Source organism: Cucurbita maxima, unplaced genomic scaffold, assembly GCF_002738345.1.
Source record: "Cucurbita maxima cultivar Rimu unplaced genomic scaffold, Cmax_1.0 Cma_Scf00020, whole genome shotgun sequence".
Classification (NCBI taxonomy): domain Eukaryota; kingdom Viridiplantae; phylum Streptophyta; class Magnoliopsida; order Cucurbitales; family Cucurbitaceae; genus Cucurbita; species Cucurbita maxima.
The window spans coordinates 119,951-143,678 of record NW_019272036.1 but is presented as its reverse complement, the minus strand read 5'-3'; the positions used below and the strand labels follow the sequence as shown (position 1 = coordinate 143,678).

Here is a 23,728-nt window from a genome sequence, read left to right as displayed (position 1 = left end):
TTGAAAATTTAGTGGTTAATTTTTTTTTTTTTTTTTTTTTTTTTTGTGCCTCTTAAAAATAACTGTGGGCCTCCACTTTCTGGATGCTCAATTGACAGTATCCATTGGGCCCAAAACAAAACAAGATCAAGCCTTTCTATCATGGCGACAAATCCATTAATTGTATGTTCGATTGCATCCCGTTGGTTTCTCTGTTTCATAAGCTCAAATCATCTCCGTTGGCGCCAAAGATTAAGTTCAGAACTTCCGGAGCTTTTCCCGCGGCATCAAGATGGAGAAAAGGACGAAAGAATACCAAACTCCTCTGAGAGATCAAGCTGCGAATCGTAGATCAAAGAAGCCTCTGAAGGTACAGTTTCTTTTGTCGGTTCTTCTCATCTTTCTCATTCTCTAGTTTAATCTCTTGTTCGTTCTGCTGCAATTAAGATCACCAAGAGTTTGACTGCCACATTTTCATCATTTTGCGACGATAAAATCCAGCCAATTTTGAAGGAAGACTTTTCTCCGATTTCCGTTGTCTCAAACATCAGTCAAATTCCAGATATCGACAGTGTAAGTTCCGATTCATTTGTGATTTTTGGACGATCTGTTCGATTTAACTTTTCATTTCGTTCACTTTCTCTGTGTCTTCGTGCTGTATCTGCGTTTTTTTTTTCTTCCTTTTATTAGTTGATCTCAATTTGTGGCCCATTCATATTAAGAAGAAGATTTGTTATCTATTATTTGCTCAAGTCATATTCGCTTTTTTTTTTTCTCCGCCTATAATCTACTGCGACTGGAGTGTTCACTTTGAACCATTTAATGTATGGTCAAGCGACGAAACAAAGCATATTTGATTTATGGCACTGGAATATGATTGATTTCAAAATTTTCTGGTTTCCTAATTCAGTTTTCTCTATTTCAGAGTTTCTTGCAAGATGTCAACCCAGCTCTTTCAGTTTCCTGTGAGAGCTCGCTTTTCCCCGAACTTTCTCCATCTTCAGTTGTTACTTTTGACAATAAGCAGCTTGACAAGGTTCCAGTTAATTTTGGTGAATCTAATAATTTAGATGAAGCAAGCGCGGGTTCAGTGGAGGCGGAGATTGCCGTGAATTACTTAAGGCGTGCTCTTATTCAAGTCTTGCAATCGACGGATGTTGATCATCAGTCTAAGAAGCTTATAGATGCATCCGTGAGGATCATTGTGGACGACTTTCTCGCCATACCTCAAGAGCGAGACCTGATTACTCGGCTTATTTCTTCCAAAAGTCATGTTCTGTCTCTAGGTTTATTCCTATGGATCATCGTCTTGGTATTGGCTTTCTTTTCTGGTTCGGGAGTCGAGAACTGTTTCATTGGTCCACTGCCAACTTAAACTTTCGAAGATACTCCTTGATCTAACATTAGAGGTTAGATCTTAATCGATTTTTTTTCATGACAGGTATGTATGCCTTCTTATACTCGATACCTTTGAATTGGACTATTTCATCTTCTTACATTAGAAACCTGCTGAACCGTGAAAGTTTGTTGTCAAAAGTTAACCGTACATTAGCCTCGCATTTGGCATACTAAGATTTAATGTTTGATATTTTCATAAACCTGTGGGTGAACATATGATCTTCATTTTTTTTAATCCTTTACGCGTTATATTTACTGGCATAACTGCTTATTAGTCAGTTTTCACTCTCTTATTTAACTGAAGCGAATATTGAAGTGTGTTTTCATTTCCATAAGTTATATTCTGCGCGACGAAATCAGGACAGATTCTTTTGAATTTGAAACTACAGCGACGTGACTGAGGGAAGATCCAAACTGCTCTGAATTCTTGAAGATCTAGTTGCATTGATAAAGAGTCGGGTCTGATTTGCTATTCAACAACGATTTATGGTAAACAGAAAGGTATGTGCAGCTTTCTGAGTATTTTGCATACAATCCAGCATTATTGCATTTTTTAGCAACTCCTTTCTGGAGCACCATATCATGCTACTGTAAGATGTATTTTCTTTACAAAAGAGGATGACCTAAACAACCAAGTCATATGACTGATTGAAGCGATCATGTTAGTGGTTGGCACATCCTGATACTGATATGATAAGATCACAGCCAGTTAAATGCAAATTTGGTACAAGAAACGTTTTAGATTTTTCCATGAAAGAAATAGATTGGAATTACTTATTTCGAAGGCATAGATGTATTGTCGTATATTTTTCGCAACTCCTTTCTGGTGCATCATATTAAGCATGATATTATAGAACGTATTTTCTCTACAAAAGATGATGACTTGAACAAGAAATAACATGACTGATTGAAGAGATCATGTTAGGGTTTGGTATATCCTGAGATGATAATGACAAGATTACAGCCAGCTAGCTGTCGATTTAGTAGAAAAAAAACTTGGATTTTTCTTCGAAGAAATGGATTGCAATTTAGTTTTTATAGGAGGCACAAAAGCTTCCTATAAACCATTATACTGATTCCATCTGGTAATTAGAAATCTTCAGTCAATTACTCGTTTACTACATTGAACAGAGTTCTGGTTTGCTCTCTGATGGTGGTTAGATTTGAACTTAAATGACTTGTTTCTTACGCCAAATAAACACTGTGAGAAGTTCTGATTGGCCCAATGATAATTGTTTGTCACCTATAAATGATGAGGCTAAATTTTAGTGGCTAAAGTCACTAACTTCCAGGATCTCAATGCGGGACATTTGCATGTTACCCGACCAAAGAGTAGATATGATAAAATGCAGCTCATTTGGGTGCCTTTTTCTATTCAGAAGCAAAATAATAATTTTCTAATCAGATGGGATATGTTTTATGTCCATAAGATTGAATAGTTTTGGCTAATTCACACGAAATTCTCGAATGCGAAACCTTGACCACCTACATGTACTTCATTGAAAAGATTTGTTCTGTCGTATTATACATAGAAACAGATGAAGATTTTGAGTTGATTTTGGCTCAGCTGGCCTCCTGGTCTTTCAGTCTCACAAGTTTACCCTTTGAGTCAAAAGATTTTCTTATGGAAAATAACAGTATTTACTAATTATCATAAAAATCTCATTGGTTGACATTTTCAACATGGTCATATTATTCCTCCCCACTCCTCAGCATGTCTTGTTCTTATAGGCTTCAGCATACAATCTGCGTAAGAGCAAATTTTTAGTACAGATGATTTGTACCATCATTATTTTGTAATGGGTTTTGCAGAGTGCTTATTTCAATAAATGTGAATGCAAATGACAACCAGCCAGTGGCGTCCTGACCACCAGCTTTTTTCTGATGCTAATATGCATTATACATCCGGACCTGCATGCATGCAGCTGCCAGGTATGTGTATAGCTCATATTTATCTATCATCTTTAATTGATTTTTTCCCCTCCCCAATGTGATTGGCTTTGGCATCTTCTTTCTGGTACTCTGTAATCTATTAAACCTTCCGGCTCTCGCTACTTCATTGTGTCTGACACGAAGGACGCAACCTTCCTCTGAATCATAATGGCTCTTGTAGTAAATTAATCTTTAGCTATACTTTTAAGGTTTATTCGGTGGGCTGTTCTCTCGTGTATTGCTTACACATGGTCACAATGATTATGGTTGAGAAAAAGGATTAGGTTCATGATTATAAATTCTAATGTATAATATTCAGAGTGTGAAAGCCTAGGGCGTGCTACCATTATTAGGCCTTTGAATTTTTGTTGGTGGAATGCTGACATGACCACCAAAAGAATGGCTGACCGGGAGGAATCTGATAGCCGAATTTGGGGAAAAGAGTTTAAATTCCTAAAAACTTAATGCTTGTGTTATAGAAAGTGTTCATTCATATTTAGTCATGCTAGGATATTTAAACAAACTAAGAGTAAAATGGGTGGGGGAGCTCTTTAGCAAATATTTGAACCCTCTCTAATCGCGAAAATAAAAATAAAAAAAAGAAGAAAAAAAAAGAAAAGGGTTGAGTAAAGATGCTTCTTTCTATCTAAACAATAATTTTTTTTTAGTTCAACCAATACAAAAATGTAAGATTAGAATGAGGATGTAACAGTAAAAAAGATAAAATAGATAATAGATACATTGCTTATATACCTCAATCATGTATGGACAAACAATCATAATGATTTATGTCCGTTGATTTTGTTCTAATAGAATTTACTAACACTATTTTATTAATTTTGTTTGTCGTAGAAATTAAAATTAATTGGTCTAATCTTAAATCAATCTTGTGGATCAGCAAAGAACCTAAAGCTTACTGGTGGTACATGGGAATGGACGTGTACGGACAAAAAAGATTCACTACAGCTTTAAATGCAATACATTGAAGACTCAGATGGCAAAGGTACACACAGTATCCTACTCACACTCCCACATGAAGACTATAGTGAAATTGACATCTTTCCACTGAAAAAGAAAAAGAATGGAAAGATAAAAGTGGATAAAATCTGAAGACTAAGATGATGTTCAAAAGATTAAAATGGACCAAAATAAATACACAATTAGGAGTTTTCTTTTTTGTTAAAACAATGTATTTATTTCATACAATAAATGAAAGAATATAGTGAAATATTGTGGCATGTAAATGTAACAGAAAATTCAGACGGAACTCGGTGGGGCTTAAAAAAGTCAACCATATGGAAATGCGTTTTCCCCGATTGATTGATTGATGGATGCATTGAGAATCCATCCATAGTTTGTAAGTCTGTTCATCGCACGCGTGTACATTTTGCATTGGACGCCGCTACGCCATACCCCTATCATTTTCGGTTAAAGGTTTGATATTCCTTCGTGAGGCTTTTTATTTATTTATTTATTTATTTTATTGGAAAAAACGAATTTTGTTGAACTAAAAAGAAAATCTTAAAAAAACCCCATATTTTTAGATTAAAGGGAAAATACCCAATTATTAACCAAATCAATTGAAATTAAGAATGCTTCCTACAAATAAACCAAAGGGAAATTATACTGTGTAAAGTTGTAATTTTGTATATCTAATATGTATCTATTTTTAACTAAACTAATTATTTAACTTGTTGATGAAAAAATTATCTATTTTAAATTTCTTTTTATCTAAGTCGTCTAGTTGAACTTGAGTTGACTGAAAAATATATAGAGGGGATGTTGGCGTTGGCCACAAACCTATATGCACCAAAAATTGGAAAATTATTTTAACACTCAAACTATTTTATTATTTCTTTTAAAGGTAAATAAAGGAATAATTTAATTTAGTTAATAAAAACATTTTCTCCTACCTTTTTAAATTATAATAATTTAATCTGTAAATTTTAATACTAGGAATTGAGTCTCTATATAATAAAAACAAAAGTTGAGGGAGGGAGGAGGACAACCATATTGGTTTTAATTCTTGTTATAAAATATAATAGAAAAAGGCAAAAGGCTTGCGGAGTGGAGGTTGCCAATGCGAAGAGTAAGTAAAGACAGGCAGAACGAGTCCCAAGCCTTTGGGTGTATGGCTACGGCTGAATAAAATAGGAGTGAGATCCGAATCAATAAATATGAATTCTGGTTGCTTCACAACTTTATTTCCCTTCTCCCTCTCTCTGTCTTACCCACTTGCAGAAGAGGACACCTTAAGAGCGGGTTCCATTTATGTCTTTTCGCTCTCCCAACCCTCTGTTTCATCTTCTTCACAGTTGTTGTGTTTTGGCCGATCCAGGTTTCGTCTTAGAAGGAACTTCCCAAAAGGTACGAATCTTATCAACTCCTTCTCTTGCCTTCTTCCTCCTATTATCATTACAATTTTTAATCTCCGGTTCTCAAGAATTTTCAATTTCTATTCTTCATTTGGGAGTTTCCGTTTCTGTTAGTCTAAATCTGTCATATCCTTTTGATTCTTCCTTCCTCAGGATATCTTCTTTGCTTGCTCTTGTTCCGTTAGGTGAAACATAAATTTGGAGAAGAGAGATTGGATCATTGGTCCATCTTTGAATCATCGATTTGTTGAGGGTAATCAATTTTTATTTTTATTATTTTCGAGATCGGATCGGTGCGTCTTGATGGCGTCATCTGTTCTTTCGAACTCCGATCGCATGCGGGAGTCTTCAAGGAAGCAAAAGAAGAAGAAAAACCACGGCAACAGAGACCGTCATCAAAACCAGAACCTTATTAACTGGAAATCTCAAGCTCAGAAAGAAATTTACTCGTCCAAGCTGGTACGAGCGTTGAATCAAGTGAGGCTCAGTCCTTCGAATGAGGCGCCCCGCCGTGGTAGAGCCGTACGCGAGGCCGCCGACCGAATCCTTGCCGTCGCCGCGAAGGGGAGAACCAGGTGGAGCCGAGCCATTCTAACGAACAGGCTGAAGCTCAAGTTCAGGAAGCCGAAGAAACAGAGAGTATCCACCGCTGGAAACAACCGCCCAAAGAAACCTAGAGTCAGCGTATTTCGGTTGAAAGGAAAAACGTTGCCGGCGGTGCAAAGGAAAGTTAGGGTTCTTGGACGGCTAGTTCCCAGTTGTCGGAAAGAACCTTTGCCGGTTATCCTAGAAGAGGCCACCGATTACATAGCTGCACTTGAAATGCAAGTTCGAGCTATGAGTGCCCTCGCCGAGTTGCTCTCGGCCTCAACTTCTGTTGCAGGCTCTAGCTCCGCTCCTCCAAGATGATGCCTCGCTTTTCCACTGGTGTTTTTCTTCGCCCCCCACCTCACCCATTTCTCTGCTTCTCGTATCTTTGCTTTCCTTGCCCTTACGCAAGTGAAGTAATTGTCTGTTAAATATGGTTGCTGCTGTTTTCTTCTCCTTCCCCTTCCCCTTCATATTCTTTTTTTCCCCTCTTTACTCTTCTCCTCCTCTTGAATAACTTCTTTGGAATCCTATTCCCGACAAGAAGAAAATGGAAAAGGAACTTGGAATCCGTACATATTATGTGCTGTAGCCCTCGGCCTCGGTTTGTCTGTTGTTTCACAATTACTTTGTGGATTCGTTAACCCTCTTAATAGCACTCTTGATTCTGCAGAGTCGATGAGAAGAAAAAACCCATTTTTGATGAATCTTAGGCAAGTGTTTACTTGATCGGGGTCTTAGTAGGTGATCAGGGAAAAAGAAGAGGGCCTTAGCTGGTGAGGGAGGGACGTATTTGAATTTGGAAACTGAATGTTAATTTATCTGAGAAATTGGTTTCATTTGTGTTGTTGTTGTTCACAAGAGTGTAGTCGTCTATTCTGAGGTCCAGGATATCCAAGCTTAGATAGATTAACTTCTTTCCTACTACTCCGCCCTCTAATTATTACAGTTTTTTGTTTGTTGTCTGTCTTGTGTTGGTTTTTGTTCTGAAATGGATAAGTCCAAAACTCCAGTGGGGCAAAGCAGGCAGAGGAAGAGGAGAGTGGTGGGAAGGGTGTGCGAGTTTAGCAAAGCGCGGTGTGGGGCTGTGTGGGGCTGGGCTGGAGGGGGCTGTGGCAATCATGTGGGTTATAACAGTGACAGCCCTAGATTTTTGGGGCATCCATGTGTGAGTGATTTGATTTATAAATGTAGATGTATTCAGTGTGTGAGGCAATTCTAGGTTCACCTGCGCTGCAAAATATCCAAAAGGAGGACTTGTTGGTACAGCTCACTCTTAGTGGTCTGCCACTTCCTCAGCTGTGCGCTGGCTGGCCCATGTCCTTCTCACATGCCTTGCTCTGCTCCCAATTCTCTCACTTCTCTTTCCCTTTCATTTTCATTTGGATTTCTAATTTTCGACACTCCCTTTGAGCCCCACTTCCTCACTTTGGAACAACAGCATGCCTCTCTATCTTTTTCCATACATTCACTATTTTAAGCTTCCTTCCACTGTGATTTTTCTTTTGAATTTTTATATGTTCACACTTTTACGTCATTTTTCTTTTAAATTTCTTCTATTTTGATGCGATGGTGTTTTATATTTGTAACTGATGTGAAATTTGTGGTGTTTACTTACATTCTTTGGATATGAAAGAACTGAGCAGAGGGGGTGGGTGTTTTTTTTTTAAAATTATATTAATATTTTCAATGTCATAATTGTAAACAAATAAAAATTTATTGTTCTGAAGTATACATTTAAAATTTGAAATTTGAAGGGAAATAATTAAAATAATAATACTAATATAGTAAAATGGAAAGTGGGAGAAGTGTGATGTAGATGGGGCATTTATTTAATTGTCGATGGCCAAAGAAGGAGATGAACATAAAAGAAAAGAGAGAAGAAAAAAAAAAAAAGATGAAAGGCTTTATTTAGCATTAAATGAATAAACTTCAGTGATAATTATAAGTAGTTTGGTGGCAACTCATAAAAGAGCCCCAAGAATAAAATGCCTTTTCAATTAGAAAGGAAGATGAGGATGAGGCATATCATGTTCTCACGTTCTTTGAATTTCGACTCTTTTATATGTATATATATATTTTTTAAATAGTAAGCCGACACAATGGAAGAACGATTCTAATCCCAATCAACACATATTTTAAAATTATTTTGCACATAAAACACTGCATTATTGATTTTATATTATAATTTAAGCATACTCAGTAGGTTAAAATTACATATTATCGACGTGTGAAGCCCTATGACGTGGCACTCTTGCAAATTAAGAATTGAATTTAATTAATGGGTCGATTTATTATGGACTTCAAGATCATATTAAGTTGGGCCGGTAATATCCTTTCGAGTCCTGCCCATTAATTCTCATTATCTCTAATTTAGATTGAGCCCATATGAATACATGGACCCCAGGCCCAATGGGCCTTTTTGAAGTTAAAATAATGACCATATGGCCCACTGGGTTTCCTAGGCTTGTTTATTATTAATATTATTATTTCTGCTTCCCTCCTTTCTCTGACAGCGCGGGATTCCTCTTGTCCTTCCGAGTCTGACTCCATCTTCCCTTCGCCTCGCTCAAACCCGAAGTACCGACCGCTTAGATTTTGGAATTTCTCTCCACTTTTCTACAATCACTGTCCCCAAGAGGACTTCACAAATTTGGGCTTTCGATTTCTCACCTCGGCAAAGCTGGATAGGCACAGAGGAGACCGCTATGGCCCCGACCAAGATTCCCACCCTTATCGTCACTCTGCAGCTCCTTCTCGCTTCAGCGACTCCCCCGTGAACCACCATTACAGTCGCCGAAGTCCCAATAAGTTCAGCGGCAGCGTTGGTGGTGGCGGTGGTCACCGTCGGCCTTTCGACAGCCCACCGCCCTACTCTACTCCCGTTGGAGCTGCTGATTTTCGTCCAATTGGAACTGGCGAGGGATTCCGTCCAATTCCCGGTACTGGCGGTGGTTTTGGGTCCAATTTCCAGCCTCCACCTGTTGCAGGGCAGAAACGGGGGTATCCTTTCTCCGGCTGTGGAAGTTCTCCAGGTAAGATTTTTGTGGATTAATTTAATTGCAGTCTCTTTCTTTTTTCCTTGCTAAGAGCTCTAGGTAATTCCTTTTCAATTCTTTTCTTGTCAGACTTCGCTTTCTTAGTTCTATTTACTTATTGTGCTTTGGTCAGTTCTATCAAATTCTGAACATTCTTTGCCTGCAATTATGTCGTTATCGATTAGCTCTATGTGGTATAAACTTCATACAAGGTTTGAATTATGTAGTTGAAAAGGAACTTTAGTATCGATGTGTGGTTCTTTGGATTGCCTCTATCCCCATTGGCCCTCAATAGAGGGGAAAAAGAAAAAGGAAGCTTCATGCAAATGTTAGCCATCGATGGGCCGGTTTTCTCTCTAGAATCTATCGTTATATTGTGTTAACTTTTAGTCATCCTAATTCAGTTTTTCACAAGATGCTTTGAGATTTGTGTGTGAGATGATTTAATCATTAAATCATGTGTGTTGTGATAATTGATAAGTATTGAGATGGGATGCGAACACTCAGAAAAATGTTTTACCCGCTTTGTACAATGTTTATTGAGGTTAATATATTTATGAGAAGAAACATAGACTCTCATTAAGAGGTTGATTGGTTTTAAATTTCTGAGTGATCTATGAGATATTTTTAGTTTAGTTCTTATATTTTCATAGCGCATCTTCGCCAATCTTGCATCTGGCTAATGTCACCATTTTCTGTCATCAGATCATCAGGACGGAAGCAGTTTTGCCAAGCTGTTTGTTGGATCTGTTCCAAGGACAATTACAGAAGAAGACGTAAGCTTTTATGTTCTTTATGTTTGTTAAAAGGTCATGTAGTAAATTCTCCCAACTGTTTTCACTGCATTTCTCATTGAAGCAATACGTGTCCTACAATCTCTTATGATATGGTAAGTCTGGATGCGTGTCTAGAGATGACGAAATGTTTTCACTTTCTTCTGAAACAAGAGACAACGTTTTCATTGAGATGTAATGGTATGATGGAGGAAGCTGTTTTTCACCGTCCATTTTCTGGACAAATGTCTTTTGTGTCAAGGTAGTTTTTGCACTATATTTCTTAGGACATATGGTTTGAGAGAAATAGGAGGATTGGAGAGAGTACGGGTTCTTGGAAAAGTGTGTGTAGGTCACTTTAATGCTATGTTTGGGGTCATGTAACCAAGTGTTTTTGTGGATACCCTTTGTTTATGATCACTATCTCCTGGAGCCATCGTAATTTATTTATAGCTTCATTTAGTGGTCTTGGTATGCCCTTTTAAATGACCTTCATTTGGTTTTATTTTGATTTTTGTTCATGTAAACATGTTTCTTAGCTAATTTTTTTTGCTTATTTGATGCCAGATTCGCCCATTGTTTGAAGAACATGGAAATGTAATCGAAGTAGCTTTGATAAAGGATAAGAGAACAGGCCAGCAACAAGGTAAGCACAACTTCTGTTTTGTATGAATCACTTTTGGTTCATACGCATGTCATTTCAGGTTTTGAGAGGCTCGAAGAAATCGTGAGCTCGTCTCAGTTTGTTTGTGCAACAAGTTTGGTGCTTGTTGATTTTCGTTGCGATCCTAACTTTTTGTCCGTCATGTCAAACAAGAAGAAGACAAGGCATGTAAACCTGCTATAATATCAAGTTTTGTATGGCAGTGGAGCACAAAAGACCGTGCCTTGTGATAGTGGCTGACTAGCTGCAGCAATGAAGGATATATAACCCAAAAATTTTTTTTTTTTTTTTTTTTTTTGTAATGGGAATGTCTGCTGCCAGCAGTTTAGCTTTTTTTATGTCAGGATGTTTAATAGTTCAACAAATGTACAGAATTATTAATTTAGAAAATACACGTTTTTTAATAAAAAATTGATGTTAATATATTGTATGTTTTGGAAGCATTGAATGTGTTTTTCTTATTGTGGTGAATGTGGTCTCTTTAAATGGTTTTAAACTTTGAACTGTGATTGATGTGGAATATAAAATGGCGATGGGTATGAAGTTGAATTGCCTTGTAGATTCAGAATGGATTTTGTGTGGTGTATGATTGTTGAATAGTTGGTAACTGATAGCTTAGTTCTATGATATTCACAGAATGAATGGATGAGTCTCAAGATTTTCAGGCTGCCTGTATGTTTCTCTGAGTAGGTTAAGTCTATTATTGTACGGAGATCATGGTTTGGTTTGTTGCCTTCTTGATATATTATGATAAAACTATTGTTCCCTTTTTAATTATTTTCTGTCCCAAGCAGACTCTTTGGGAGTTCTTCTGCATCCTGTAACTTTACCTTTCTGACCACTTGAAACTCATTCTCTTAGCCCACATTTCTCGTAGCTCAGTTGCTGAACTTGTCACTGTTGCTTATTTATGTGTTGCTTTGTAAAATTTGTCTTAGGAGGTTTTCATTAGCAATTAATTTTATTGGGTTTGAGGTGTTTTCAAAGTTCACAAACTTGTGAATCCAGCCTAGACTTCAGCCTGGATGTTTATCTCCTGTAGTTTGAAGTTTTTGACTTTTCTTCAGCTTGGACAAGGAGATCCTGTGTCTTTGTTGGTTGTGACGTATGATTGTACATTTTCTGGTCCATATAAATGTTTTTATTACTATTGTCGACACTACCCCGTGCAAATGTTGCATTGTGGCAGGATAAATCCTCACTGCCTTTTACTCTCTTTCTTTCTGGAAACTAGAAGTTCCAGAAAATTTTTCAAACGTATAAAGTTATAATACACAAAGGCCTAGATCTTAGGAGTTACAAAAACAATTCTCCTGGAGCTATAAAAGGAGGGTAATTAGTAAATCCACACTGTAGAATTGATTGTAGCAAAATGATGCGGCTGTCAGTGCAACCATGTTGAGCTTCTGAGGATTCATTTTTATTGCAGTGGCATGTAAAGAGGCATTTTTAGTATTTTGGATGTTCCGTGCTTAGTGTAGATTCTATATTTTTGTTGGATGAATAGTTGCACAAGCACCTGAATTTATACATTTGGAAGGCCACTCTATTTTGGATGATATTGTATTTTCCTGTTCATGTTCTCTGCTTTAGTTGGTACTAGGAGGCATTGTCATTGTCATTTCCAAACCTTTTGCAATTTTGTTATTTAAGGTCTTGATAAGGATAAATAATGAAGTTGTTCGAGTATATGGTTTCTGAGGGCTCTTACTTAACGTATTTCATGGTTGCATGTAGCCTATGATCAATGTGCCTTCTGTGATTACAGCAAGTTGTTTTATAGAGCGAGTGAATGCGACTAAATTTTCATGTATTTGTTGGAAGGTAGGCTGTTTGACCTCATAATTACTAGCTTATCCTATTAAATTTTAGTTTTAGTGCTGGGATACGATATTTTCTTCAAGTTTGTTCAAAGTGAGACATTGGCTCGGTATTGGAAGACTGATATTCATGACATGGAAATGTAAAAAATTATCAATGGCCTCCAAGTGGAAAGCTTGTGGCTTCTTTATGCCATGATAATCATTCAATACTGATGGTGGTGGTCCTAGTGAATATAGACAAGGATCACAATCTCAAAGATTATTTAGGCAGTCATAATGTCCACGTTAGCGTTTATACTAGCTTATTCCTAATGCTCGACGCTGAGAACTTCTTGATAACTGGCTTTTGCAACACGAACTTTTCTCGTCTATTAGCTATTTTGTTGGGCATGAGATGGGTAACTAGTGGTTGCTTGTATGTTTCAAATCTTTTCCTGGGGGGGTTGTTGAGCGTGGAATATAGTCACCACCTCATGCTGGTGCTTTCTATAGTTTCTCTCTACGGTTGGCCCTGTTTGTACTGAATGAATGGAATTAAAATTGTGTGCTTATATTCTCCAGATGCAATTTGTTATCTATTCAGTAGGTTATCTTTGAATCCTTATGAAATTTAAGGGGTTCTTGGTGTTCTTTACCAATATCTTCGTATGTGTTTCTATCCCTTTCTACTAAATTTTCATGATTTTGTAATCGATGTTATCTTTATTTTTATTCTCGTAACCGTGAAGTTGGCCTTTCTGTAGATTGTAATGAAATGTTGAATGTGGATGTAGCATTAATTTTCCATGTGACAGTTGTAGTTTTTTCAGTGGCTAGATGTAAATGTATGTCTATATGTCTGTTCACGCGTAAGTGTAACACCATAAATACAAAGTTATGATCCAACGTAGTCAAATCAGAACAACCTTTACTCATGCAGGGTGTTGTTTTGTAAAATATACAACCTCAGAAGAAGCTGATAGAGCAATTAGGAATTTGCACAATCAACATAGCCTTCCTGGGGTGAGTTTCCTCCCCAATTATTATTTATCTGTCTCGTTTGCAATGCTACCATATTTTATTAAATATGTTTACAGGGATCAGGTCCGATTCAAGTTAGATATGCTGATGGAGAGCGAGAGCGCCTTGGTAATTGACTCTTGAATGTGGATTTTATCTTTCATTTATTAACCTTCATCAATCTTTTTCTTCCTTTTCCCTCTCTCTTTTTTGTGTTCTAGGGTGCGGGTGAGGGGATTAAATTCTCGAGTCAGTAGTATTAGCCTCATTTTTTTATAAAAAAACTTTGATTGTTATGGTGGAGAAATTCAATTTTGAAAATGGGTTTGGATAAAAATAAATTTGGACCGAGATATGAATTTCAATATGGACACCGGGTGATTGAAGTAGAATGCTAGAATGTTAATGGCGTGGTACCTCAAGCCTGCTCGAGGGAGAATAGTACTAAGTTGGGTGACCCCTTAGGGAAGTCCTCGTGTTCCTCGTGTTGCACCCCTTAATGATGTGGAACATCCCTCTAAACTAACTTTTTTGAAACTGTTGTTTTGAGCATTACCACCTAGCTTTTATTTTTTAGTATCAAATCTTAAAGAACGATAATTAATCAATGTGGAATCAGGCATGTCTTCAACCACCTTCCCTACAAAGGGGAATTGTAGCTAGTTCCTTCAATTCTGCGTCGTCATATTTCCTTCTCACCATCTTATGATAACTGCATATATGGGGACTTTTTGCTCCTTCAGGATCCAAATCGGTTGAATGGTGAATCTGTCTACAAAAAAAGCTTTCCATTTATGATTTTATTGATTTTTCTCATTACTTATTTTCTGTAGGTGCAGTTGAGTACAAATTGTTTGTTGGTTCCCTAAATAAACAAGCTTCAGAAAAAGAAGTCAAGGAAGTATGTTAAGCCTTTTTAATCTCAATATTACTATCACATGTTATCCGTTTCTACTTCTTTTCCTTTCTCTTTTTTGAGCCATCAAATTGATTATCAACGTTGGTTTTGTTGAGCTCATTGAAACTAATTATCATCAGAGTTTTGGCCAAATGTATTCTGCCACTTAGTTTTTGGTTGTGGAGGCATGTACGCCTTTATCTTCTTAGTGCTTTTACATGGAGTAAAATCATTTGGTTACTTCCACTATCTCTAGACATTAATATATTTTTTGTTCTCAGATCTTTTCTCAATATGGAGTAGTTGAAGATGTTTACCTTATGCGGGATGAAATGAGGCAAAGTCGTGGTATGCCTTTCAAATTTATTTGATCATGTTTTAAGCAATATTTTGACAGCTTGAAGTCGATAGATGTTTTTGTTCTTGTGTAATGTGGATGATGTATGTTATTTTATATTTAAATGTAAATGACTAAGATGTTCATTATCGGTTGACTATTATTTGACATGGGAAGGAATCATATTGGGATCATAATTACAAAAGAACCATGTGACCAATGCCCATAAAGAGGCATTAAACCTCATAACTCTTGAACTCCCCAATCGTGTCAAAGGACTGTCCTCTCTCAAAATTCTATAATTCCGCTCCACCCATACCCCACAAATTGCAAATAAACTAGTATGTCTCAGAATTTTGTCTTTATCACAAAAAGATGAATCTAGGAGAACCTCCTCAATCATAACTTAACAGTCCCCACTGCAAACCAAACCTAAATTAAAAGAATCTAACCAATGGGACCAAAGGAACTGAACAAACGGGCAGCTCCACAACAGGTGATACAAAATTCTAAGAGAAAGAAGATGATCAGCAGGAAGTAGTTTAACAAATAATCTAGGATTTTGATTCTGTTTTTGTCTTTCAAAATTATATGAGAAAGAAGATCAGCAGGAAGTAGCTAAATCTACTTATGTAAATGGAAATAAGAGTACGAGTCACAACTTATCTTTCATGACATAATTTGTTTGTCTTGGTGGTCCTCTGATCCTCTTGCAAACCAGCTAATGCAATATTGGTCATTGACATGGAAGGTCTCAAGATATCAATGAATTGGTGGTATTAGTAGTTTTTTTAAGAGCAAAAGCTGCAGATTTGATATAAGATTGTGTAGAATAAATTTTATAATTAAATTAGGCAGAAGTTGGGATATAATGATACTAGCTAAAAAGAAAAATATAACGCCTTGGTGTTATTGTGTTGTTTCCATATTCAGAAAGGGTAAGATTAGGAGCCAATTAATGATGGTACGACGAAAAAGTTTTGATTGATTATGTCTGTCGTTATGTAATTTTTCTTTGTTATCTATAATGCCTATTCATTTGTTTTTTTTTTTGGGTAACTTAATTTTTTTATGTAATTCTCATTGATTTAGTAATGAAATGCACATGCAAACAAAAATTTCCCTTTACAGAACTAAAAAAATTCTCTACCAATTTTTATTAATTACGTAAGGAGTTGGATAAAGAACAGTGGTACATCATGAGGAGCAAGATAACTTGGTGTAATAAAAATGTTTAATCCCATTGTCAAGCCTTTCTATTATATATTATTACGTTCCTAATGCCCCAGCGCAAAGCCTTGACCAGATTTATCCACAATATCTTTGCTTCCTTCTGAATCTCCGTCTATGTAGCAGTTGAGGAATATTATCCTTTACATCTCTATGATGGCACGGGACATATTAATCTACAACATTAAAGATGTCCAACATTTATAATTTATTGATGAAGGCTCAAGCATCTTTTCGAATCTTTTATGCTGTCTTGAGGCTACAATTGTTAAGGGTTCACATATAGAAATTTACCAAAGCCACTTTGCCAGCATTGCTCTTCATTACCTGATTCCCCAAGTCTTTTGACTCAAATGGGGAATCCCAAAGCCATTTGGCCAACAATACCTCATTTCTCTTAGCTGATTTCCAAGCTCCAAGTCTACCCCTTGCGATTGGCAGTGTAGCCAACCCCCCAAAATTACCCTAAGGTATTGATCTTCCCATTTGCCTCTCTCCCAACGTAGATTCCCCAATCTTCTTTCGAGAGTTGCTGCTTCCTTTTTAGGAATTAGAAAAGGTGAAACTAAGAATATGTAACTGTTTATTAGGCAATCTTAGATAAACTTATCATTGAGTGAATTGGACTATTCTACCAAGCGTCCTGTAATGAGGTTAGGTTATTGTTGTGATGTCCCACATTGGTTGGGGAGGAGACATTGAGGACGCTGGGCCCCGAAGGGGGGTGGATTGTGATGTCCCACATTGGTTGGGGAGGAGAACAAAACACCCTTTATAAGGGTGTGGAAACCTTCCCCTAGCAGACGCGTTTTAAACCCTTGAGGGAAAGCCTGAAAGGGAAGCCCAAAGAGGACAATATCTGCTAGCGGTAGATCTGGGTGTTACAATTGTAGACCCAACCAATTCACTTACCCCAAGGTAGAGTGCAATTGAATCAGTTTGTCATGTCAAGTTATTTCTTATTGTCTCTTTATGTTTCTTTAGTTTATTCTGTTATTATATGATTGTGAAGACCTTTTGTGTGTGTGTGCATGTGTGTTGGGAGGGGGTAATTTGTTTCTTGCATTTTTTTTTTTTATGATTATTGATTTTAATAACGGAAGTTTGTAAAATGTCTTCTAATATCAATACAAGATGACTCTTTGGAGAAAAATTTGTTGACGAAAATAGAATGTAGTTAATTGTATTGAATGAATAACTTCGCGCATCCATGGCATTATATCTTTAAGCACCCTCAGCTGTTCACTCCTGTAATAGGCCGGTCAACTATTAGATCCAAAGCTTGTCATCACCATCATTATTACTATCCCTACTATTATTTTGACTTTCCATGTGTGTCTAAGTCATGCAATTTTGAAGGATGTGGATTCGTGAAGTACTCTCATAGGGATATGGCACTGGCAGCTATAAATGCACTTAATGGAATCTATACAATGAGAGTAAGTCTATCTTTATAGAGTTTATGTTTCCTTTTTCTGCAGTATTTATTACTGAAGCCTATTACATGATGAATTTCCTTTACTACATATAGGGTTGTGATCAGCCATTAAGTGTCCGCTTTGCTGACCCGAAGAAGCCTAGATCTGGAGATTCAAGGTTTGATATGATGTGAGCCTCTATGATCAAATTTTGAAATTGGAAATAGGTTCTTTCAGGCCTTCCACCACCTTAATTTTCTTATTTAACATTTTATTAAATCTTGGTTTGAACTTCGTTTTAGTGGGTATATTTAATGAGTTGTTTTGTAATTTGGCCTTTGCTTCATTTATTGTTTCATGTATTTTACACCCATCCACTATTTTTTATCATTAATAATATTTATAAATTGAGTATCTTGCTTTTTCAGGGGCACTCCTGCATTTGGAGGTCCAGGTTTTGGTTCTCGCCTTCAAGCACCTGGGCCAAGGTAAAATTCATTATGGGTGTTACCTTTCACTGGCCGTTGTTTTTTAGTGTTGTGCATAAATGGAAATCAGAACACCAAATTTTCATTGATCCAATTAGAAGTACCAAAACATAGTAAATCCCTACCAAGAAATAAAAATACACTCCACTTGGCGTTGGCCAAAAATAATTATAATTGTAAAAGGATTTCAAAAGGGAGCTGCAGTTAGAGGTCACGAATTTAAATCATGTGGTTGTTGATATTTTCCCTTGAGCCATTTTTTGATAGTCATTGTTGAGGTCACTCCTTGCATTGTCTTAATGTTTTCTACTCATGCTCTTGATTCTTTTGTGTTCTTAGCAGACCAATGTCTAATTTTGGTGAATTTATGGGCGATCGAATTCCAATTGATGTACGAGGTTTTAGGCCACCTGTTGATGCTGGTGTTCATACCTTTGGGGGTCAATTGCCTCCTAGGTCCAGTGAAATGGGATTACCTTTGAATTTGGTAATTTATTATTTTATCTTTTGACAAGTAATTTTAAGGGTTGTTCATGTTGTGATTTATGCTTGGTATATTCTTTCATTTTCCTCAACTAAAGCTCGATTTCTTACAAATATATATATATTTTTATATATACACACACACATATAGGGGTGAGGATTCACTTCTCTAACCTTTTAGTCGAAGATATATCCCTTAGCTAGTTGAGTTATGCTTTTTAGTGTTGGGTATAGTAAGTGCGGTATTTGGTTTGACTTACCTGCTCTTTATCTAAGCCATTATGACGAAGGCTTTCAACTTCCTCCTTTTATGATTGGTCAACCTTTAATAGTTTAACGTTCACGTTTACCTTGATGTTAGATAAGCCAACCTAATTGTTAATCAAAGAGCATTGGCACAAACATTTTACAAAACCTTTTCTGTATAATCCTTGTATTGGATATTGTCTTGTCTCTTTCTAGGTAAGAAACCTCATCTATTGAACTTCAAAGCATGCTACAGAATGATATGATAGAATCTACCTAGGTGCAGCTGATATGTGTAATTAAGAGGCCTTTCGATTGGACATTATCAACATACAAGTACATGAAAAAATTCTTAATTTTGATGGCCTACTAAAAACCTGAAAATAAGTTTGCTTATAGACCCCCCCACTAAAACCCTCCTCGAGGACGCTGAAAACATGAAAATAAGTTTCCTACTGGAGGGCACTGCTCTGTCTGGAAGTGCAATATTAAAGTTAATATGGTGTGACTTTGGCTTTTTGCTTGGGTTCAGTTAATTGCATCTAATTGTTCTCCACAACTACTGATTTGTCTTTTACTTAATATTTTACTGATGATACTGAAAGGGATGATAAAATGTTTGGTCATCAAATCACTTGATGTTATGATCAAGTTTTGGACTGTTTTCAGTTATGAGTGATGAAATGAATCATTGGAGTCGTCATCGTGGATAATGTTTCTGTTTAATATTATAAATTATCTTTTCCTTTCTCGGGCCTCTTTTTTACCTCACACATGATTATACTCTTGAGAGGTAATCGGTGGGCAATGGATGTACTTTGCATATCTCTGTTAATGACCCATTCTTATTCTATTAACTAATTTGCTTGCAGAGTGGTCCTGCTAGTAGGTTTAGAGGTCCCAACCAAGGGATAGTCAATCCTGGATCCTCAACTTCTCCACTGGTAATTTAACGCTGATTTATGGTTTTAGTTACCTGCTAGATTGTATCCTAGCCATTTCCAATGTTATCTAACCTCATCTTAATTTTATTAGAATTTTATTCAGTCAGCAAGCCAACATCCACCCCTGGGCCTGCAAACGTCACCTGTGCTAAAGGCTGTTCAGTCACCGAAACAATTGCCACCTCCGAGTCAATTGTACTCTCATGCTCCGACCTCCTATTCTCAGACACATACATCTCCAGCATCAGTACAGCAGCATAGTCAACCGCCAAATTTTAATTCTTCTAGTCAAATTCCCTTTAGTCAGCCTGCACCTTCACAAGAGTCACCTGGCTTAGGTTCACAGTTGGCCGTATCTCAAGCTATGATCCAGCAGAGTGCCTCATCTGCTGCAGCCACACAGACTCCTCTGACTATGAACTTACAATCTCATGCTACTGCCCCTAACCAACAGCAGCTTCAGCCACGTCAGAGCTCACCTTCTCGGTTGGCTCACATGCTGTCACAGCAAAAACAAACCCTGCAGGCTAGTTTTCAGTCTTCCCAGCAGGTATTCTCTCAGATACAGCAGCAGTTGCAGCTGATACAACCATCAAGTCAAAGTTCAACATTGCAGCCAAGTTCCCAGACTATTAAGCAGCAGGTAGGTCATGAGTAATAGCAAGGGGGTTTCTCTACACTAATAGAATATGTTTGGATTTGTTGATGTGCATGAGACCATCAAACTTTTTGATCCCTCAATTTAAGGTTGGACATTGAATACCTGTTGTTTTAAATGCCCTTGCAGTGTCAATGGGCGGGGGTTGTGCCACATACAGCTTCCAGTGCCACTTCTGCAACTTCAGATACACGTTCATCTATGGGCCCTCTTGTAGCTATAAATACCCAACTTGTAGCTCCTCTAAAATGCAATTGGACAGAGCACACTTCTCCTGATGGTTACAAATACTATTACAACAGTGTAACCGGTGAGAGTAAGGTGAGTTTCTTTGAAGCTTCCATTTTTATAAAGATTTTGCTTTGATTTGTGTGGTTTATGCTCTCATGTGTAAAAACCTGCAGTGGGAGAAGCCTGAAGAGCTTTCGGTGATTGAGCATCAACCAAAGCCACCAGTACTGCAGCCCCATAACCAGCCACATCCTCAACTACTACCTGCCCAACAACTCTCTCAAACTCCGCAAGCCCAACTTCAAGCTCAGTTCCAGACACGGATGCCCCACCCTCAGCCGCTACAACAGCAACCTTCATTCCATTCACAGGTCTGTCTTTTCTATTAGCAGTTTCAGTTTTCATTATTGCATTGAAAGTTCGGGCAATTGTTTATTCATTTGGGTTGGTTCACGTCATTATATGACAGTGGACTTTTTGGATAATTTAATATCTTGGGTTCTTATATGACTCCCACCTTGCATTTTCCTTTATAGGTACTTAGGGCTTATACACTATCACCACTATGACTTATTATTCAGTTGTTTATGTATTTTGTATGAAATTTATTCTGTTCTTATGCAGGAAGGTGCTTATACACAATTGCAGACAGTTAATAGCTCAATAAATGATCCTACTCGCTTCCACCAGGTATATTGTGCTTGTATTTTAATTCAGCCACTCCACTTTTCTCGAGTAAACTTCATGAAATTGGCTATGTACCTCAGGGACCTCAGGCGAATCAAGAGGGGGCATGGAAAAATAAATAATCAGCAGGTTGGTTCTCTAACTCCATATGTGGTTTATGTTTGGCTTGTAAGAGTTGACTCCACCGGGATTGGGATTAGGGCGAACAGAGTGCTACGTAGATGTTTTAAAAAAATATTATTTAAGACGGTCAGACATTCTGTTGTCCAATTAATTTGGATTGGAAACTATATTCTTAAGCTCAATTGTATATTAGAAAATACAAATGAAAGCGTCATAGACTCCTATACCATCTAATTAATGGAATGTATGAATGGGCTTAATTATATAATTGAAAAGCCATGAAAATAAGGAAGCGTCATGAATATGCATACTGTTAGACTAATGTTGGAGATGTTCTTTACTTGAGAAATAATGAATTGGGCTGTTTTTAGATTTCCTTGGAGGTATTATGAATCACATAAGCTCCTTTACTATGGTAGAACTATCTGGTCTTCAGCTGGTGCATCTGCCATTTAAGTTTTGAAATGAAGAAACTAGGCCCCCTCTGCCTTGAAGCTCTGAGGCAGAGAGCAGCCTTGTAAGATGCAGAAACCACAGATGGGATGAGCAATGTTTCAATGGCGTTTGCGTTGGCTGCTCTCTCAACGTGTGCCCTTGTACGATCTATACATTGGCTTAGTTAATAACATACCGATATCATTGTATCATATTGCTAAGATCTCTGTATTCCTCATAAACGTGTATGTACTTATAAATTAATCTCTCAGCATATACCGTCGGTTCTTTTGTTTTGTTACATCTTAAAAACTGGAGTGGAAGAGGATCGGTGTACCTTCTTTTGAAACTGTGATTCATTCACTTGAAATACTAGTTGACAACAGTACCTTCTCCAATTCAGCAAGTTATCTAATCTTTGGTTCATTTTTTGGTGCTCTTAGATATTGAAATTTAACATAATCTAGCTTAGCTCGGAGTACGACAGTTAGTTCGGATCACGGTCTGTGTTCCAACGGGTGGTTTGAGGGATCCCATTTTCACCATTGACTGCTTGAAGTCTTCAAAGAAAGCAATCGGGTCCACAGCATAGGTTTCTACTATTTCTCTAGTTTGGTAATCACTAGTTACAAGAACTTGATCAGACTGGAGCAACCCTTCTCCGGTGAGAAGATTGATGTAATACTGGTTGTCGAACGTCACTGGGGTTACAAGGTCGAGATGTGCCAGTGTCGAGCTGTTACCAGATTCTGAGCAGAGCTGTTTTAGTGACTCGATGAACTCTTGGTTTGCTCCTTCATTAGGGCTGTTCCCGTTATTCTGCAGCCTAGAACTGAATGAAACACATCGTGCTCGTCCCAGCGTGTGCGCCCCTTCATATATAGTGAAACATTTAGTCGAAAAGTGGTAAGAAAAGTCGAAGAAAGATGAGAACCGAACCAAATCACCTGAGAGAGCAACCATATCTCTGAGAGAAAGGCCAAGGTTCTGGAACTTTGAAACTAGAGTGGCCACAGTGGAGTTAGGCGCAGGAATGTTGTTTTGTGCTGCTGTTTTGCTGGCGCTCAGGCTGTCTCCTCTTCCAAATTCCACTTTCCACACAGGTCCTCCAGACTGCAAATTGTTTGGAAAAAACAGTATCAGAATAATGCCTTTTGTAACTATTTTGACTTCAGTTGTCTTAGAATTCTATGGTCAATAAACGCACAAGAACGACAGAGTCTCGGGCCGCAATTGCAAGAATGTCAGCACATGAAACTGTCTGTGGACAAACAGATTCGATCTCAGATTTTATGGCATCAATCACTTCAAATCCTCTCAGCGAGTTTGCATTTGGAGCTGCAGTTTTCTCTCCGACAAAGTTGTCGTTATCGTCCAACAACACTGAAGCATCGCACCCCTACATGAAACACGTTCACATTCATTAGAGATATCAATCCACTGAAAATCTAGAAAAAGCAATGACTTACATTGACAAAGCAGTCATGGAAATGGAGTCGAAGCAGAGATGCTGCCATTCGAGGGTCCTCCGTAATGGCAGTTTTGACCCAATAGAAGATGATGGATTCTGCCTCGGGGCAGAAAGGGGGCATGCCGAAGGGCATCTGGTTCTCATCCCCTCCTCCGTATGATGCTTTCATGTTCGCCGAAGTGACTGCTATAAGCTCGAACATTATTAGACAAAGATGGAAGGCGAGATAGTTGGCCATTTTTGCATTCCAAAGGCAACTGAAATGGAGATGATAAGGGCGATGGGGGGAGATTCTGTTATATATACATGCATAAAGTAAGCTAGAAATCAACTGCTACATAACAAGTGAGTTGTGGAGAGAGGTCTTTTTCACTTCAAACTCAAGTTTGCCAAAATAGGCATTGGGTCTAGGGCTAAGTACCAAGTGTTAGTTGGAGTACGGAAACACGAGTATGCTGTCAAATTTTAGCCATTTTAGAATGAATATATCTTAACCAGTTGAACTATGTT

The 23,728-nt window shown here is 37.6% G+C and overlaps 4 protein-coding genes across 7 annotated transcripts; 3 read left to right on the top strand and 1 right to left on the bottom strand.

Annotated features, from left to right (window-relative positions):
• Positions 1-195: 195 nt before the first annotated feature.
• LOC111494286 lies at positions 196-4,741 on the top strand. 4 transcript variants are annotated; one of them, XR_002720166.1, is made up of 6 exons: positions 196-349; positions 481-552; positions 905-1,878; positions 3,190-3,309; positions 4,208-4,312; positions 4,562-4,741. XR_002720166.1 is itself a non-coding variant. In XM_023144190.1 (6 exons), the coding sequence occupies exons 1-3, from the start codon at positions 272-274 to the stop codon at positions 1,352-1,354; spliced, it is 654 nt and encodes a 217-aa protein (XP_022999958.1). In that variant the 5' UTR covers positions 196-271; the 3' UTR covers positions 1,355-1,878; positions 3,190-3,309; positions 4,213-4,312; positions 4,562-4,741. The 4 variants fall into 4 exon arrangements, 3 of the variants coding, with proteins under 3 accessions (XP_022999958.1, XP_022999957.1, XP_022999959.1); XM_023144190.1 differs by having other exon boundaries at positions 427-552; positions 4,213-4,312; XM_023144189.1 differs by having other exon boundaries at positions 427-552.
• Positions 4,742-5,307: 566 nt separating this feature from the next.
• LOC111494233 (transcription factor bHLH147-like) lies at positions 5,308-7,007 on the top strand. Its single transcript, XM_023144123.1, has 2 exons — positions 5,308-5,676; positions 5,838-7,007. The coding sequence occupies exon 2, from the start codon at positions 5,988-5,990 to the stop codon at positions 6,591-6,593; it is 606 nt and encodes a 201-aa protein (XP_022999891.1). The 5' UTR covers positions 5,308-5,676; positions 5,838-5,987; the 3' UTR covers positions 6,594-7,007.
• A 256-nt stretch (positions 7,008-7,263) lies between these two features.
• LOC111494860 (flowering time control protein FCA-like) lies at positions 7,264-22,130 on the top strand. Its single transcript, XM_023144851.1, has 19 exons — positions 7,264-7,438; positions 8,738-9,307; positions 10,016-10,086; positions 10,651-10,729; positions 13,490-13,572; positions 13,647-13,698; positions 14,403-14,470; positions 14,749-14,815; positions 17,394-17,473; positions 17,566-17,630; positions 17,881-17,940; positions 18,283-18,427; positions 19,542-19,613; positions 19,705-20,256; positions 20,401-20,592; positions 20,676-20,873; positions 21,127-21,192; positions 21,270-21,318; positions 21,684-22,130. Exons 1-18 carry the CDS (start codon positions 7,264-7,266, stop codon positions 21,309-21,311), a joined length of 2,637 nt encoding a protein of 878 aa, XP_023000619.1. The 3' UTR covers positions 21,312-21,318; positions 21,684-22,130.
• Positions 22,080-23,668, bottom strand: LOC111494232 (peroxidase 40-like). Its single transcript, XM_023144122.1, has 4 exons — positions 23,217-23,668; positions 22,955-23,146; positions 22,695-22,860; positions 22,080-22,619 (listed from the first exon to the last, which is right to left on the bottom strand). The coding sequence occupies exons 1-4, from the start codon at positions 23,454-23,456 to the stop codon at positions 22,216-22,218; spliced, it is 1,002 nt and encodes a 333-aa protein (XP_022999890.1). The 5' UTR covers positions 23,457-23,668; the 3' UTR covers positions 22,080-22,215.
• Positions 23,669-23,728: the final 60 nt, after the last annotated feature.